This window comes from Cricetulus griseus, chromosome 8, assembly GCF_003668045.3.
Source record: "Cricetulus griseus strain 17A/GY chromosome 8, alternate assembly CriGri-PICRH-1.0, whole genome shotgun sequence".
NCBI classification, from domain to species: Eukaryota; Metazoa; Chordata; class Mammalia; order Rodentia; family Cricetidae; genus Cricetulus; species Cricetulus griseus.
In genome coordinates this window covers 78,566,041-78,582,425 of record NC_048601.1, presented here as the reverse complement: position 1 = coordinate 78,582,425, position 16,385 = coordinate 78,566,041, and the positions used below count along the sequence as shown (strand labels likewise).

General features: G+C 35.9%; 1 protein-coding gene across 3 annotated transcripts in view; it reads left to right on the top strand.

Moving 5' to 3' along the window:
- The window catches only part of Grid2 (glutamate ionotropic receptor delta type subunit 2), a 1,393,268-nt gene that overhangs the window by 1,070,491 nt on the left and 306,392 nt on the right, over positions 1–16,385 (top strand). For all 3 annotated transcript variants that reach the window (XM_035448865.1, XM_035448866.1, XM_035448864.1), the window contains one exon: positions 11,070–11,208. In XM_035448865.1, coding sequence (XP_035304756.1) covers positions 11,070–11,208 — 139 coding nt within the window. The remainder of the gene's footprint in view (positions 1–11,069; positions 11,209–16,385) is intronic.

Sequence of the window (16,385 nt, the reverse complement as noted above, 5' to 3'; positions counted from 1 at the left end):
GAAATTTCCCACAGCTTATCTCTCAAACTCTATTTGCTATCTTCTAGCAACCCAGCAAATGTCCATCAAGTTATCTGCTTCTAAACAACTGCAATTAGAATATGAATCTCTCTATCCAAAACAAGGTTTATGCAGTCATGAGATCTGCTCATTTTCATTGCTGAATAGCATTCAGTTGTACAGATGTAGCATTATCTACCCATTCCATTCTCAAAGATTTGGGCTGTTTCTATTTGAGGAATTTGTGGATTATACTACTGTATGTATTCTTCTATGTATCTGTTAGGTGTGCAGGAACTAGTTTCCAGGGAGACTGGCAAATTATGAAAGTAAATGAATCAATTTAAAACCCCACTAAAAACTATGAGAATTCTGCTAGCTTCTTATCTTCCCAACACTAGATCCCATCACCTTTGGTTGACCACTCTAGTGGTTCTGAAGCAATATTTTACTTTATGTATCCCCACAAGTAATGGTGTTTCCACATTTCGTATGTGTAGTACCAATTTGTTTTTTATGAAGATTTCATTTTTCTATGCTTTTTCTTATTATATTTTTATTGATTTACAAGAGTTGTAAATATAAGACACATTCTTGTATGGTAAATATCTTTTATTATTATTTTTCTCTTTGTCATAGCTTTACAAACATAAAGTATTGATTTTTTCATTCATTTAAATTCTTTTGTGCTTTTGTGTTTTCAGAAATCTTTTTCAATTCAAAGTTACAAAGTCTATTATATTATTTTGTGGATGCTTTATTACTATTTGTGACAAGGTACTCAGTATCAATTTTTGTATGTTAGGAGACATCTTTTGTAATTTTGTAGGTATATCTACTTGACTCAATCACATTTAATAAAAGACCATGTTTCTATCCAGCACTGTGAATGAATTGCATATGTATGTGTGGGTGATTGTCGTGGATCTATGTATTGGATCCACTCATCTACAGATGCCAAGCCACCTTATTGATATATGCAGCTACCAAAGCTGGGCTTTTTCTCCTTGAGGAGTGATTTAGATATGGGAAGACATTTACGAATCTTACAAATTTATATTTAAAAAGAGAAATGTAGAGGGCTAGGGAGAGAGAGGATTTCAATCACCTAGGATTACACCTGATACTTTCTGATAACCTAATTTGAAAAGAGTCTCTCTCTGTAATGCTGAGTGTTCTAACCAGTGAACATGCCTGCACATGTATTCTGTCTTCTTTTCCTTAAGCTTCTTTGTAAACATTTCATATATATTCAGTTGGTTTAGGAGAGATGTTTGCCACAACTGCAGCTGTACTTATGTTTAATTTTCTACTTAAGTGTTTGTTGTTAGCATAAACAAATGTGATTCATCTTTGAACATTGTTTCTGTAAGATAGAAAACTTAAATTTGTTCTTTATCCTCTTAAATTTTTCTGTGTATACTCAGTTACAAAACATTTCATTTTTTCTTTTTATTCTTTTTATCTTGCTTGTTTGTCACACCCAAATCAGTACTAAATAGAAAATAGTGACATATTTTAGTAATTAAGATCATAACATTTTGATGTTATTGGTAATAAGTACATTTGTCACAGGGTCTCTAAAGCACTTGTCAGGACAATGAGAAAGAATGTTTTCATTTTGTCAATTATATGTATGTTTGCTTTGTAATTTTTGACATTAAATGTTGAATGTTTTTGTGTGCCATTTTGACATTGACTATGATGATAATTTAATTTCCCCTTTTAGTGGTAATGTAATGAGCTATAGTGAATGAATTTTCAGAACCAGGTGCATCTTGTATTCACATAATGAGTCCAATGAAGTTTGTCTTTGTTATACTGTTTTTAGTGTATTATTTGTCTTTTGTCAATTACAATTATGTGATAATTTATTTTCTTGGAATAATTTCAATGTGTTTTGTCTTATAAATGAAAGGAAGGACCAGTGTCTTGCTTCCCTTCAGCTCAATAAGAGTGTTTACAATAGTAACTACTCCTCAATATTCCATTATTTTACCACAAGGCCACAGCTATTGAATTTTCCAAGTAAATTTTAATTATAGATTGAAATGCTAACAGTTGTAAGACCATTCAAATCTCCATGTCTTTTGTAGCAGACTTCAACTACGTTTTCTCATGACATCTTTCCTTTCAAATTTGCCAACATAAATGTATTTTAGATTCCTTTTCATCTTTCTAGCGTTTATAACAGTGAACCAACCCTCTTATGATGGCTACTGGATATTTAGGCACCTTCACGTACTATCTTCCTCAGTCTTAAGAGCTGTTTTCAGCCTTCAATCCCAAAGAGAGGAACTATTTCCCATTTGATCAGCCTTCTGCATTGTATTTATTATTTGATTAATTTTTCTGTTATGCATTTTTGTATACTTGTAGCTTATTTTAATTTTTAAAAGTAGTGATTAGCCTCTTATTGTCACTATATTTTCTTTTCATTGCACCACTTCTCCCTAGAAACAAATTTAACAATAGCCCATAATTATCAAGATTATGGGTCAGGAACTGTGGCAAACACCTATGATCAGGAACTCTGGAGGCCACATTTGAGAAATGAAAATTGAGGCCTACCTGACTTCTACAGCAACATGTTATCTCAAAAATTTTTGTGTGATTTTAATATTGAGTATATCATTTTAATCCACTTAGAATATTTGTCTTCTCTTATAATGTTACCTTGAGTCATGGATAGCTGTATAGCTATCCTGGGGTTCATCAGCACTGCTTCTTAGCAAGCCCTGAGTCCCAAAGCCATTCTAACTCTGAAGACTTTGGGGGAGACACTGCCAATGCTCATTTTTAAATGTATTTCTTGAGATTATAAATGTGTATATAATGTATTATTCACATCCTTCCATTACTCATCCTTACCTTCCTTCATTCCCACAGTTCTTCTAAACAAGTCTTCTTGCTACATTCAAATTGCAGATTTTGGGATGTGTGATTCTTTGATTCCTTGCTTGTATTAACTTTTGTGAGCAGTACTGAAGCATAGTCAACCAATGAGAGGCTACCCCACTGGAAGTAATTATTCCTCCTCATCCAGAATCATTATCTGCCAATGGTTGTGCAGTACAAAAACATGATATGTTCAAAAGAAAGCATGTTACAGTGCTCTTCTGCATGTTCTGGCTCTGACATTCCTCCCACTCCCTCTGCCCTGTGATGCCTGAATCTTAGAATGGATCCTATAGATGTCCTCCTGAGAGTGGAGCACCCAACAGTCACTTCAGCACTTTCACCAGTTATGAGTGTCTGGGTTAACAATAAACCATTGCAAAGGAATCTTCTCTGACAAAAGCTAGGTGACTTCCTAATTTGAGTGTATAAACAGATGTTCACAAGGCAATTTGACGCTGTGTCCCTTTAGCAGCACATTATATATATCCTTTGACTTCCCAAGTCACAGGCTTTTGATCAGGTTTATGGTACTAATCATGAATTTTCTTTTGAGAAGTAAGCCCCAAATTGACTTAGAAAGCAGTCTGTCAGTCCCAACAATCATACCAATATTTTACCATGGGCATGTCTTGCTCAGAAGACCAGTACTGTGGCTTTTAGGATCTGTATCTGAGAGAAACCATTAATACATTTTCTCTTCCAACAGTCTTTATAATAGCTTTTGGACTAGGAAAACTAGCTAGAAGAGGGGGAAATTTCCAGTCAATTTTGCCTTCATTTCTCATTGTCCCTTATTCAAAGTGTGTATCTTATTTTTACAGGTAACCAAGAGCAATAACAATACCATATATTGTTTTAGAAACCTCTGAGGCCTTTCTAACTAACAATTCATAGAGAGGTATTCCATGCTTAACATTGGGAGTTTTAATAATCTGTGGCTTTGGGAGCAGCATTATACATTCATGCAGTATACCTCCAGTCATATTCTTGTTTTAATTGCTTTGTACTTAGCTACAAAATTAATTAGTTTATAAATTTTCCATATGGCTTTCACATATCCTTAATTCTTCTTAACGATTTCTCTCTTTCTCATCCCTATCTCCCTGTACCTATTTACCTTATACTGTTCCAATCTTCAAATTCCTTCCTTCTGGTTTCATATTCTAAGTTCTACCACCTTCCCAACATTAAGAGCTCTTTGTATCTTTAATTGTCATTTCTGCCTCAGAAACTAACAAAAACTGAATTCCTTTTCTATATTTTCTTCTTATTCACAAGTCTTGTGTTCTAATTTTTCCACTGTTTCTTTAGCTCTACAAATTCTTTCCATGCTAACTTTATTTTGTGGTTTCCACCAATGGAAGGAGTAATAGACAGTGTTAATTGCTTTTGTCAGAGTATTTTATCACAGCAAGGAGAAAAGAAGCTAAGACAGAAACTGGTACCAAGAAGTAAGGCCATTGCTGTAATAAATTTAACCATGTGACACATAGGCCTTTTGAACTATTTTGTAGCAGGGATACATAGAGTTTGAAATTTTGATCTTGAGAGTGCTCAGCTTGATGGAAGAGCAGCTTAATGGGCTATTTTGGTGGGAGCTTAGAAGTCAAAATTGCCAAGAAAAACAAACACAGTGAAAACATACCTCATGTTGGCATATATAACCAGTTTTTTTTTTTTTTTTTAGTTTATAGGCACTCACAGTTAAGAAACTTAGTACATTTAAATAATTGTTCTAAGAATAATTAAAGACTAGTAACTTAAAGTTTAACTGAATGAATTTACATTATAACATGGCCATAAGCCAATTGAAATAAAAGGTGGAAGGTTTTAACTTAAAAGTGACACTTTGAGTCAAGTTGACAGTGGCTTGTCCAGAGGCTTTGGAGTCCTTCCCCAAGGGCCTCTTCGGGGTTCAGATTGGACACTACAGCAACATAAAAGAACTTTGGGTATCTGAGGGTGAAAAAACTCACACATGTGCTGTTCCTGACATGTCTCATTATTCTTTTCCTTTATTCTGATTCTCCTGTCCTAATTCCAATTCCTCCTAGCATCTCCTTCTCCAGCCTAAAGACTCCCCTTTTGAGAGCAATATAAAAATAACAAGGGTTACCTCTCATTGGTCAAAAGCACATTCCTAGGGTAAGCAATTAAGGATCCAATCCATTTACCATGGCAAACAAAGTTTCAGGTTTTCAGGAGTAAGACTGTGATCAGAGCCCAGTGGCACAGTGCCCAGTGACAAACTTTCAGACAGGTCTTTTGTAAGCTGGACTTGGCAAGCAAAGAATTGGCCTGCTTTTCTCAGGGTGCTTTGTGTAATAACCTTGGTTAAACATCTGCGACTCTGACCTTGTGCGTAGCTGTAAAGTTTTGAATTTATGATTTATATACAGAAGCCTTTAGTTTGAACTTGCTCTGAGGTAAAAATGAGTTGTGTGCAGTCTTCCTTAGACTGAGGAGAGAAATTTGTTATTTTCTGATACTAATTTGAGTAAAAGGAACAAAGAGGCTTTCAAGTGCCTCCCGGTCTTTGTGGAGCAATAGATCTAGTTATGAAGCATATCCTAGTATATTTTCCATATATCAAAATCATACAGTTAATGATAAATCATCTTCCTGACTACCACAGATATATATGTGCACAATATATTGAATATTTTCATGAGATAAACATTCAATCAGTAGAAAAACACCAGAATCTGTTCTTAGGGAAGAAATGAAATGACACATAAGAGAAATTACAGATACAGCAACCAGTTTTCAGAGTAAGTGGTCCTGTAAGCTTCCTAGACAGGATTATCTCCAACAGAGTCTGGTTGGACAATACCTGAATTCTCAATTGCCATATGTTGTACACACCCATGGCCTCTGACAGTGGATAGAGTTGTATGGTTAGCATTAACTGTCCAAGTTACATAATCACCAGGAAGACAGGCCTCTGAGCATGTCTGTATGAGCTTATCCAGACTGCATGAATAAAGGTGGGATGATCCACATACTGTTGTTGGTCCCATTTGCTAGCTGAAATGTTGGTCTGTATAAGTAGAGAAAGTGAGCTGAGCAGCAGCTTGCAATCATCACTTCTGCTTCCTGATTGTGCATATGTTGATATGAGCTCCTTCAATCTCCTCCTGCTTGACTTTCCAACATGATGAACTGTCCCCTTGAACTGTAAAGCAAAAAGAGAAATTAAGACTTCAAGGCTGTTATGATCAACATTACCCAAACAGGAAGACAAGATTTCCTTTTTTTGTTTGTTTGGTTTTGCTTTGGTTTTTCAAGACAGAGTATCTCTCTGTAGCTCTAGCTCTGGCCTTCAATTCAGAGACCCACCTGCCTCTGACTCGCAAAGATTCCCATTATTTTTATTATCTTATTTCTCAGTGCAGATGTCAAATAGATTGGCATTGTTTTTGGTTTACACAAGAATATTTGAGCTATTAAAATCATAAATTATATGCAACACAAGAAAAAACTCACATAATATTCCATGTGGTTGAAAACAAGTCTTCTCAAGGGTAAGGTCTTCATGGAAACAAGCCTACAATTAGTCTTTTTGGTCATACATTTATTTTTCTACTTTTTTGCATATATCTTTGGGACTTTGAATGTCACATTTTAGTTTTGAATTAACTGTTTTGCTCAAAAAAATCCTCATGGGAATTTAAAACTGAATATTCTTTAGCTTTAAGGTGATTTTTAAAAAGATTTTAAACAGTGAGTGAAAATGTCTGTTGTTTTCAAGAAATATCTAAATTGCATCTAAACTGTTTTTGAAAATGTTATCCATGTGTAAAAATTTAGCCTGAACTGATAGTTCAGGAAATAACTGAAGGACGTGTTTATAAATTATAAAATGCAGGAATATCACATATGAGAAGTAGTGGTCAGAGAGAATCTATACCTGGAATAATTAATTGATTACTTTTTATATATTCACATATTATATACCTAGAAGGAAGAAATATTGTTCCTCGAATTTATAAGCAATGTGAATATAAACCTAATTTCTTTTTATAAAGTCTGTTAATGTTCAATTTTCAGTGTATATTAATTTGAGAGAGCCATCATAACAGAATACTCAGACTCTGGGATATGAAGGATAGAGAAGATCAGGATTATCGTGTGAACCAATTTCATTTCTCCAGAGGCCTCTCTACTACTGTAGCTTCCTTCTGTGGCATTTGTACAAACATGCTCTCATTGTTTGGTCATCTAACAAGAACAGCAGCCATATTATGATGAACTTTATGACCTTGTTTAACTTTAATCCCTTAAAGATTACTTATTTAATATTAGCACATTGAAAGTTAGTGTTTTAACACATGAATCTTTAAAGACACAGTTCAGTCAATAATACATAGCATAAATTCTTTTACCATGTATTTAACCACATATTATGGGGTCCTAGAATATTCTTATACCAAAGACTATTGTAAAGGAAGAGAAACAAACTATATAAAACATAGATGGTCAACCCTGAAATCATATACAGACAAGTAACATTATATAAACTGATGATATTTTATTTATTTATTTATTTGTGAATGTGTGTAAAATTATATATATATATATATATATATATATATATATACAAAATTGGAGAACAAGAGGACATGAATTTGCAAGAGATCAATAAGGTTCATAGAAGCTTTGGGGGAGAATGGAAATGGGAAATTTATGTAACTATATTTAAATTTCAAAATATTTAAAATATATATTAAAAACAAAAATATTTATATGTTGCTATAATAAAAACGTTTGAAATTATTCTTTTCTAAAAGGTGAAGAATTTAGAGGACTTGATAGTATAGAACTGTAGGAAATTATTGTAGTAGAACATTGATAAAAGGTATTTCTTGGTTTTTCGTTTTTTGTTTTGTTTTGCTTGATTTCTCAAGACAGGGTTCCTTTATGTAGCCCTGGATGTCCTATACTAACTCTGTAGACCAGGCTGGCTTAAAACTCAAAGATTTTTTGCCTCTGCCTCCCTAGTGATGGGATTAAAGGCATGAGCCATCACCATCCAGCAACAAAACAGGCATTTTTAAAAAAAGAATCTTTAAAAATTCTTGAATAGGAAGCCTCTCGACTATTGCTTAGATTGTTAGTTGGAGTCAAACTTGTAGATCTTTGGACATTTCTCTAGTGCCAGATTTCTCTTTAAACTTATAATGGCTCCCTCTATTATGGTATCTCTTTTCTTAATCTCCTCTATTCTTCCCCTGACTGGATCTTCCTGCTCTCTCATGTCCTCCTCTCTCCTTCTGTTCTCCCCTTCTCTTTCTTCTAACTCCCTCTCCCCTCCCACCATGTTCCCAATTAGCTCAGGTGATCTTGTCCCTTTCCCACCTTATATGCTATCCTAGAGCCTTCACTCTGTAGCTGATGAAAGCAGAGGCAGACATCCACAGCTAAACACTGAGCTGAACCCTGGAACCCAGGTGCAGAGAGGGAGCAGTGATGAGCAAAGGAGTCAAGACCAAGCTGAAGAAACCTACAGAAACAGCTTACCTGAACAAGGGGGAGTTCATGGACCCCAGACTGATAGCTGGAAACCCAGCATAGGACGGTTCCAGGTCCCCTGAACGAGGATGTTAGTTTGGAAGTCTGGTTAATCTATGGGGCCTCTGGTAGTGGATCGGCATTTATCCCTAGTACCTGAAGAACTTTGGGAAGCCGTTCCATACAGAGGGAAACTCTCTCAGCCTAGACACACTGGAGAGTGTCTAGGCCCTGTTCCAAATGATATGACAGAGTTTGAATATCCCCCCATGGAAGGCATCACCCTCCCTAGGGAGCAGAAAGGGGATGGGATGGGGGGGGCAGGGGAGGAGGGGAGGGAGAGGGAACTGGGATTGACATGTAAATGAAGCTTGCTTCTAATTTAAATAAAAAAGAAACATTTCTTGAATAGAAAAACACTTGGAAATTAAAAAGAAGAGAATTCTAGACATAAATATTGTAAGTTGAAATCTTTGGATCAGAAATAGGCATATCGATATTTTAAATTTTCAGCAGTACCCCATTTAGAGAATGCTTAAAAATAAGGCCAGATAAGTGAATTAAGTTTCTTCCATGTATCCTCTAACAGGCTTTCACAGAGATTATGGTTTCTTCTCCTCAGAATGGTAAGAATCTACTGGCAGGTTTGATTAGGATACATCATGACTTTCATTGCCTAGAGTCCCATGGTGGAACACTGAGAGGGGTATTCCAAGAATACAGACAGGTTTTATATAGGCTGTTCAGAGGTGCAATCAAAAGCTGCTGGCTTACATTTGGATATCAGTGCTGGAAGTGGTGAGATAAGATATTTTGGAAATATAATTTGAAGGTAAAGGTGGCATGATTTGTTACATATTGAGAGAAGAAAATTTTAAGGTTTTATTCTAAGAATTGACATAGTATAAATGCTCCAGTTCATGACATAAATGTGAAGTAGGGAAGTAGAGCACTAATTTGGATGCTAAAGCAAATGTTTTAGATGTGTTAATTTAAGATCCCCAGTAGATTTTTGGTGGAAAACGCATAGTGTTTTGTCAGTAGTTCTACATAGAGAAGCATCAGAATATAAGTTTGAATGTTATCCATGTTTAATGTTATACTTCTTAGGGAGATGTAAAGTAGTTATTCACATCATAAAGTGCTCCAAAAGTTCAAAGAAAGCATTTAATTCAACTCTATTTTAGTAAACCAATGAGTTTATTGAATCTACCTATGGAAACATAGGTTGAGAATTATTTGTAGAAGCATAGTTTGAGTGACTCAAAATTTGGTGAAAAGTCCCACCTCAAAATGAGTGGCAACTCCCCAAACCTGCACCACTGAGGATGCTCCACCCCTAGTCAATGTTCCCCATCCTATATTCTCTAATACCTGTCAAAGATCTTGTGCAACTAAGGTGCAGAAGTACCAGCACATGGAATCTCAAACAGGAGGCCTTGTGATTCCCCCCACTTCTACCCAGAGCATATTAATAGTTCCATTTTCATTGCCATAGGCTTGCTTATCATTGTATCATTTTAACTTCAATGTTGAATTAAATGGGGCTTTTATTGCTCTGATGAAACACCATGACCAAAAGGCAAGTTGAGGAGAAAAGGGTTCATTTGGCTTACACTTCCACACTATAGTCCATCACTAAAGGAAGTCAGGACAGGAACTCAAGCAGGGCAGAAAACTAGAGGCAGGAGCTGATGTAGAGGCCATGGTGGATTGAAGTTTACTGTCTTTCTCCCCATGGCTTGCTCAATGTGCTTTCTTATAGAAACTAGGACCACCAGCCCGGAGGTAGTGTACCCACATTTAGCTGGGCCCTTTCTCATCAGCTATGAATTTTTTAAAAATGCTGTACAGGTTTGCCTATGGCCCCGTGGAGGCATTTTCTCAATTGAGGATCCTAACTCTCTGAAGATTCTATCTTGTGTCAAATTGACATAAAACTAGTCAGGAAAACTGTCACAGTGGCCATAGCTGCTACAGCCATCCATTCTATACAAGCTAACCAGAGGAAAGGAAATAGTGTTACTTCATCCAATGTAGATGATATTCAAAGTCCTGCTAAGGATGTACAGGATAAAATGTAGGTGAAATGCAAGTTTTCTGAAGCCTTTGCCGAAGGACTTACCAATGTATAGAAGATGAAAAGAGCAATCTTCAACAATACTATGAGTGGCCAGTTTAAATAGGGACAGGAAGAAAGGCATACAATGATACTGAAGTCAGTGGTAATATATATAATACCAAGGTTTCACCAACCTACACCCTTAGAGAATTTAACAAAAATAATCTAGTATTTAATTTAAAGTATGTAAAAGTATATTAAATATAGTTATAGCAATATTAATATCACCTAACTAATAAACAATCAAGCCCTTGAAAACAAAGTATACATTTGTAATTATAATAGGAAATTAATTTTAGAATCAAATGAAGTATTATCATTTCAACACATATGTGGAATATTTATCACGCTTTTTTGGGCAAAGTATCACATAATTCCATAAAAGATAATCAAAAGACAAAGTAATGAAATATGTAGGTCTCCACTGATATTAAGGAAAATGCCTCTTGTTGCCTCTTTTGGCACTGAATGTGCATGACTTCAGTTTCACAATAAAAGCTCATTGATGTTGTTGTCATCTCTCCTCTTTCCACAGGTGGGGAAGTCCCATACACAACTCTGGCAACCCGAATGATGATGGGGGCATGGTGGTTATTTGCTCTGATTGTCATCTCATCATATACAGCAAACCTTGCTGCTTTCCTCACTATCACCCGCATTGAGAGCTCCATCCAGTAAGTAGGCATAGAATCCAGTAGTCATCAAACATAAAGAATAAGGGGAGTGTCACAGGGAAAACCCTGTGAGCACAAATGTGCACTATCTGACAATATATTGTTACTTTCCTTTTGAGCAAATGATAATGATATTCAATCAAAGGATATTGATACAGAATATTAATCCCAAATAATTTATTTTTATAAAATGTTGATTATAACTTAAATATTGCATACCATATTTTACTGTAAGGATAATACTTCATCAAAATTTTATGCTTCACAGAGCATAACTACATCAGGACAGGAGAAATGACTCAAAACCATCTGTAACTCCACTTCCAAGGGATCAATACCCTCTACTAGTCTCTGACATCATTGCACATGCAAAGTATATAGACATATATACAAGCACACACACAAAATAAAAATAGATTTTTAAAAAGTAATAACTATGTCAGAGAGACTTGTGAAAAATAAGCTATCAAGAACCTTGTGAAATAAAATGTCTTTCCAATGAGTTTGTCAGATTTTCTGCAATCAGAGTAAATAGCTAAATGAACATATCAGTTAGCATGTCAGGAGAGAAGGGGAAGATGGGAGAATAGGAGAGGGGAAGAGAGAAGAACAGCTAACAATCAGAAAATGGCATGCTAGTTACCACACACTGCCTGCCTGCATTAATATCATGAAGTCACTATCACTGCTCTTTCTCCGTCATCAGTAACAGTGGTGGGAAATGGTTGTTAATCATGATGCAATCACTTCTTCACCTACAACAGTCTTTGCTTCAGATCATAAGGGACTTTCCCATGAGCCCTGCCCCTGACGCATTTTCAACCTTTATGGTTTCACACTACAGAAGCTGCATCACCATACTGTATCTGCCACAAATGGAAACGGTATCCTATGTACTATCTAAAAAACATTCCCCTAAAATTGTCTCATTTAATCCCAAACAAAATGGTTTAATCACAGGTCAGCATTCATGCCCCCAAACTGACTAATTCAAAATAAGAACAACTAGAAATGTAGAATTTCCTAGAGTCAACTTCCCTCAAAGAAAACTAAAAACTTCTTGCCTCTAAAATATATGTTAATGAACTTCATTAATGCCCAGAAAGCCATTATAACAAAATGCAGAATCAAGAATTAATTATTTATAAAGAAATTCATTGTTTTTTCAATCTACAATATGAAATTGAAACACCCAAAAGTCAACTAGTAATACTCACAGGCAGCCAATTCCTTTATCCATTTATGGAAATGATACTTCTAAATCTACCCATCAGGCTCCTCAAAGTGTTTTGTAATTGTTGCTTTAGTGCAGACCCTTCACACACTCCCAATGTATTCCTCTTATAGCCAGCTCTGTGGGTAATACAAATTATAAATAATGCTGAGTAAAATGTGGGAGATTGAGTAATAATGAAAACTATTGCAATAGCCTAGGAAGAAAATTGATGAAATAAGTAACATCATAAAAATAATCATCATTTACTGATTAGTTATCAGAAACCAGGATTTGTGCTTTTATATGCTGATTGGCTCATCTAATGCTCATCACCATCTTCTAAATGCAATACTATTCATAACACATTTCACAAATAGAAAAACTGAAGATCAGATGACAAGAAACTTTCACCTTCATGCAGTGGATGTATGGGCTCAGAGCAGATCCTCAGGGTGCCTGGCACCTGAGCCTATGTTCCAAGGCATTGCAAAAGTTGTCATTCCCCATACCCAAACCTTCATGTGCCATCTGTATTTGGAGAAGGAAATATCAGCCTTAAGAATAAAGCCTTAGCATTTACTAAGAATTCAGGGCAAAGGAAGGATTTACTGTATAAAATGTTTTACAAACCCTAAATTGGTCTGAAGCAATAGCAATGACTTTAATGTTTAGCCAGTTTTGTTAGCACACAAGCCAACACGAACTAACTATACCTATGATTGCTCTGTGTCACTCTTAGCAAGACAATTTGGCATATCTAGTCTAATAAAGATTGAACGTAATTAAAACGCAAAATGTGACAGGCTAACATGCATATGCATCAGACATTTATTCCTAATACTGCCCAAAATGTCTCTTAATTATCCCCAAATGTGTTCATTTTGTAACTAACTTTGTGCCTTTGGACAACCATTCCTTCCTTCCACCACCTCACTGGGCTTTCACCATTGTTCCCATCTTTTTGCTTCCATGTATTTGACTTTGCACTACAGCATTGTGTTTCTGTGTTTGGCTCATTTCACTTAGCTTAATGGCTTCTACGCTGATCAGTGTAGTAGCAGGTATCAAGTGGAAAAATGGCTTTTCAGAAAACATTGGAGTGTTAACCTTACTAATATACTTTTTCTTTGTGTGTGTGTGGTTTTTGTTATTTTTGTTTGTTTGTTTGTTTATGTGTTTTTAGAGACAGGTTTCTCTGTATAACTTTGGATTCTGTCCTAGAACTCACTCTGTAGATCAGACTGGTCTCTAACTCACAGAGATCCGCCTGCCTCTTCCTCTGAGTGCTGAGACTAACAATATTTTTATTTTTTGAAATTATAATAAAATTACATCATTTCTCCCTTCCCTTTCTTCCCTCCAAACACTTCCAGGAACGTACGTGTGTGTGTGTGTGTGTGTGTGTGTGTGTGTGTGTGTGTGTGTGTGTGTATGTGTGTATGTGTGTGTGTTCATAAATATTTATTTAAAATACTCTACTCAGCCTGTATAATGTTACTTGTCTGTGTGTTTTTGGAGCTATTTGGTATTGGATAACTAACTGGTGTGTTCATTCCTAGAGAGACTATTTCTCTCTCTCTCAGAATTTGGAGGCCTTGTTAGCCCTCCATCTCATTTATCCATGTTAGCATGTCTTATTGGAGGCGTCCTTGTTCAGGCATGTTTAGACAGCCATGTTGGTGGTATGTCATGGGTACACACTTCTAAAAATACACTTCTTATTAATAGTGCCTCACTAAACTGGTACATTTAAGTATTGTTTACTTTTAGTTTTGAAGTATTTTAAATAGACAAATAACATCTTATATTCCATCCAATAATAATCATAGCTGTAAAAAATTATGTCTGATACTTATTGAGGATTTACATAAGTATTTTGCAGTTATTATCTCATTTATTCTTCAAAGTGCCTGCCACAATTTAAAGTGCTAGCATTATTTCCATTTCGTAAATGAAGAAACTGAAGTTTAAAAGCAAAATGCTCAAGATTACCCAGTAAACCTTGAAGTTGGTGCTCTAATGTATGTCAACCCCAAACCAATCCACAGTCTTGATACTGCAGTTAGTTCCTTATCCAGTGCTGCTTCCCCTAAGTTGCTTGACCCACCCAATATTTTCCTGAGGGCACAGGTAGTGGAGCATGTGTACATCTTAGCTACTTAGTTGTTAACTGAGTTGCCAGCACCAGTTCCTTTCTAGACTATTATAATAGGGGAAGCAGACACCACTTCCAAATCTATCTTCCCCAAGGTTCCTTCATAAGTAAAATTTAATGGGTGAAAAATGTAATTTCGCTTGATGTTTCCCTCAAGTGTAGTTCTACATTCCAATGTAACTAATCATTCATTTCCTTAAAAATTATTCCCTCCCAGTGCCAACGGGCATTATGAAAAGTTTCAGTGGGTGTAATAAATTGCTACTTCCTCCTAATACTATCATCAGAGCAATTTGGGAAACAATTGAAGCCAAATCAGTTACATCAGTCTGATTTGCTCCCAAAACTTGTAGATAACTTCAAAGTTCATGGCTTACCATTGTGGTAAACACAAATGCCTATCACACTGCTTGAATACAAACTTCCACCTTTAAGTAATGCCAGTTTCTTTTGAAGTACCCACTCTCTTTCCTAGAGAAGGTACATTTCACACTCTTGTACAGTGCCATCCTAAGCTCTGGTGTTCATAAAATTAGCTCCTCACTGAACTAAACGGTGAGTTTGACTCACCTCCCTCAGCACAGTGTGCTATTGCCATTGGCCGACAGACTATGCACACCTTCATTCCCCTAAAGCAGAGGCTCTCTCCAGGCTGGGTTGGAAAGAGGGAAATGGAGTAATGCCCTTGAGAGAGGTAAACACAGGCCCTTTTGAATTTCTATTAGCTGCAATCTAAAATGTGGAAAATGGTTTTCCTTGTAAAAGATAACCCTTAGGTTTGTCTCCTATCTCTTCAATGAGGATATGACAAAGAATGAGATGAATGAGATGACCCTTTCAGATTCCAAGTGGAAAATGTTAATGACTTCTTTTTTTGCTGTTGTTTGTTTGTTGTTTTGTGGTTGTGGTTCAGTTGGTTTGTTTACTTAAAAAATAGAATGTGGGGCTAAAGGCATGGCTCAGTGGTTAAGAGCACTTGCTTGCTCTTGCAGAGGAACCAGGTTCAGTTCCCAACATGACATGCAAGTTCACAACCATCCACAATTCCAGTTCCTCAGGATCTGATGCCTTCTACTGATCTCCATGGGTACCAGGCACACATGTGGTACACATACATATACACAGACAAAAGACTAATATGTATAAAACACTTTAATAATATAATGCTTGATTTTTCTACTGGTACCTGGGCTAAAAATGGCAATAGTGAATGAAGAGTTTTGAAAGTGTTGTCAGTATTAACACTGGATAAGGGCAGCGACTGTGGATCATTAGTATCTTAACCTTACCAGAATCTTGGGTTCAGTTCCCAGTAACAGACACACAGACACAAAACACAGTTTTACAGCACCATCGTGCTTTTACCTTTACTTTATTATTTTTCCAAAAGCTATTTATCATTTAACATCAAAATAAATAGAGCTATAGGAAATCATAATTGTTCAGCTGTACTCATTAGTAACTGTACAGTATGATTAATCTTTGTGAACACACTTGATTATTTTTATTTCATGAAGCTGTAGATAATCTTGGCATCTACTCAGAGATCTCATAATTTTGCATCTAGTACATTGACTTTCACAAGCCCTAATGTTTAACCAAACAAAATGCTGAGTTATCAATTCCCTAGAATCAAATTAATTCAGATAATGGTTATTTCCAGGTCATACAAAAACAACCCAGCTCTGCACCATGGGATTCTACATGGTGCAGGCCCTGGAGAGTTGGTATGCATGTTTGGAATTGAACCTAGGTCCTCTGGAAAAGTAGCCATTGCCCATATCCTTACAAGAGATTTATCATATC